At 37.1% G+C, this 2,167-nt stretch overlaps 1 protein-coding gene across 1 annotated transcript; it reads left to right on the top strand.

Annotated features, from left to right (window-relative positions):
- Window positions 1–253: 253 nt before the first annotated feature.
- Window positions 254–1,483, top strand: EAE98_002851 (uncharacterized protein). The gene is made up of 3 exons (XM_038950471.1): window positions 254–501; window positions 554–713; window positions 775–1,483. Exons 2-3 carry the CDS (start codon window positions 620–622, stop codon window positions 1,203–1,205), a joined length of 525 nt encoding a protein of 174 aa, XP_038813000.1. The 5' UTR covers window positions 254–501; window positions 554–619; the 3' UTR covers window positions 1,206–1,483.
- The last annotated feature ends 684 nt before the right edge of the window (window positions 1,484–2,167 follow it).

Raw genomic sequence — 2,167 nt, 5'->3', positions numbered from 1 at the left:
ATATGAAAATAATATTGATTGAATTCTAAACCGGAAGGGAAGATTAGATTTCATTCCAAAGTTCAAGACTTCTAGCGGTAATAGATGCTCATCACATAGCATCCCGACCAAGCGAGGAGCCACTTTTAAGTTTTTACGAACAGACGAATCAGAATAGATCAATATGACTACATAAGCAGATGAGTAAGCACGCTCGCATGGCTGTGTATGTTCAAGACCACAAGAGGATTTTCCAATGCTTCGTAGGAAGTAGGTAGACACCACAATAGGAAGCCATTTTCAGAAATCCTACGCACTTGAGAGTACTCGTGAGAAATCATGGATCTAGTCACTGATACCTATAAAGGCTTGCAATATCCATATTCTCTTTGCTGTCTTGGAACGCGAAACATCTGCTCAGCTCACCACCTTTCAGAGAAGTCCTGACATATTTTACACAAGAACACAAGTTTATATCTCCATCCAAAAGGCTTAACAGTATTATTGCCAAGCCATATTTAGGTTGGGATGTTCTCTACTTATAGTATGGACGTTTCGCTGACTCGTTTGACAGCCGCAATACAAAGTATCCGCCGGTGTCCGTTACCGTGATCTATTCGACCATAGACTGCTACATATAATGACCGTGAATTTGACGAACAGAATGCTTGATCATGTCCTACGAGTACTGCAGCTTATCTTCGCCATCATCGTTATGGGAACTGACGGCTACGGTGCGTGGAATCATTTTTCCTAGTTTGTAGATGCACTGCTGAGTCTGATCACGTCGCTTAGCTATTCATGTGTTTCGCGGCCACACTGTCTACGAACACTTCGACTTCGGCAGCTTCTACGATTACTACGGCATCCCTGATTCATGGGGCTTTCTAATGTTTTGCGCTAGCTGGACGTTTCTAACTGTCATCTTCCACACCATTGCTAGGATCAAATTCCATGATGGTGCGTTGATTGGCTACATTCACGTTGCCGTCGAGACTGTGGCTGTTCTCTCATGGCTCGCTGGTTTCATTGCTGTAGCTGTTCAAATTTCAACCGACACATGTTCGACGGGAAGAAACTCATGTAGGATCCTCATCGTGGCGACAGTCTTTGGAGCGCTCGAATTTCTATTATTCATGATTACCGCAGCCTTGACTGCCATTCCCATCTTCAAACAGTTTCCCAAGCCAAATAAATCTACGACTGAACCCGACGCAGTTATCTAAGCGGCTCTACATGATCTCCGGGGACCTCAGAGCTGGTCGGCGCGCCACAAAAAGTCTCACGATTGCCTTTCAAGAAAAGATATACCTTTGGAAGGGTCATGCTTACATTGTATGGATGTTCTAAACAAGTTTGAAAGAAAAAAAAGAGCTAGACCTCGATACCTCTGCTTTTGATCGTAACATGATCAAGTTCTTGAGTAATCTATTCCATAAATGCCCAATTATGTTACGGAGGTTGATGGTGTAAGTATTATAAAACATATCAAAAAGCAATCGAGCTTTTTTCTATTTTTATTGTTTGAATTAATTATATTATTATACTAATTGAAAATTTATATGGTGAATTCTAAATAATAAAAGTATTGTAAATTTATTCTATTCTTAACAAAATCATTTAAATTTATTAAAATTTATATTTTATTTTTTAAAAATATTATTCTAAATTTATTTAGAATCTATAAGAAACTTTGAAAGTTTCAAAAGCTTTAAAATTACAAAAATTAAAAAAAAGTTGAAAATTTGAATAAAGAAGTTCAAAATTCGAAATTTTAAAGGGATAACTGAATATCTAATAAAATTAGTAAAAGCAGTATTGGAATTTCGTAAAACAGTAATTTTTATTAAAAATGAGGCTTATACGACTTACGCTGTCAACCTCCGTATATAATGAAATAGCTTCACTCTGCTAAGATTATCTTTCTACTCGTATTAATCTCAGACCACGATGAAAATGTTGACTGTGCTTTATCAAGACTCGCTGAACACAATTACTCACGGCGAAGATTCGTCCTTAAAATTAAAAGTGCTATATTATTATATAGTAATCATAATATTCAACATAAATAACCATATATTGAATTATTAGTATCGTAGGTAGATTTGAATTGTTCGGAATCTGTTGGAGAGAGGGGCTCTACGTAAGCGAAAAAACAGGCGGAAATTGAGTACTTTTCAAAGATATT

Source organism: Botrytis deweyae (genome assembly GCF_014898535.1).
Source record: "Botrytis deweyae strain B1 chromosome Unknown BDEW_005, whole genome shotgun sequence".
Taxonomy (NCBI): Eukaryota; Fungi; Ascomycota; class Leotiomycetes; order Helotiales; family Sclerotiniaceae; genus Botrytis; species Botrytis deweyae.
Note: the sequence above shows the minus strand (reverse complement) of the source record. Positions and strands in the feature narration are given on the sequence as shown.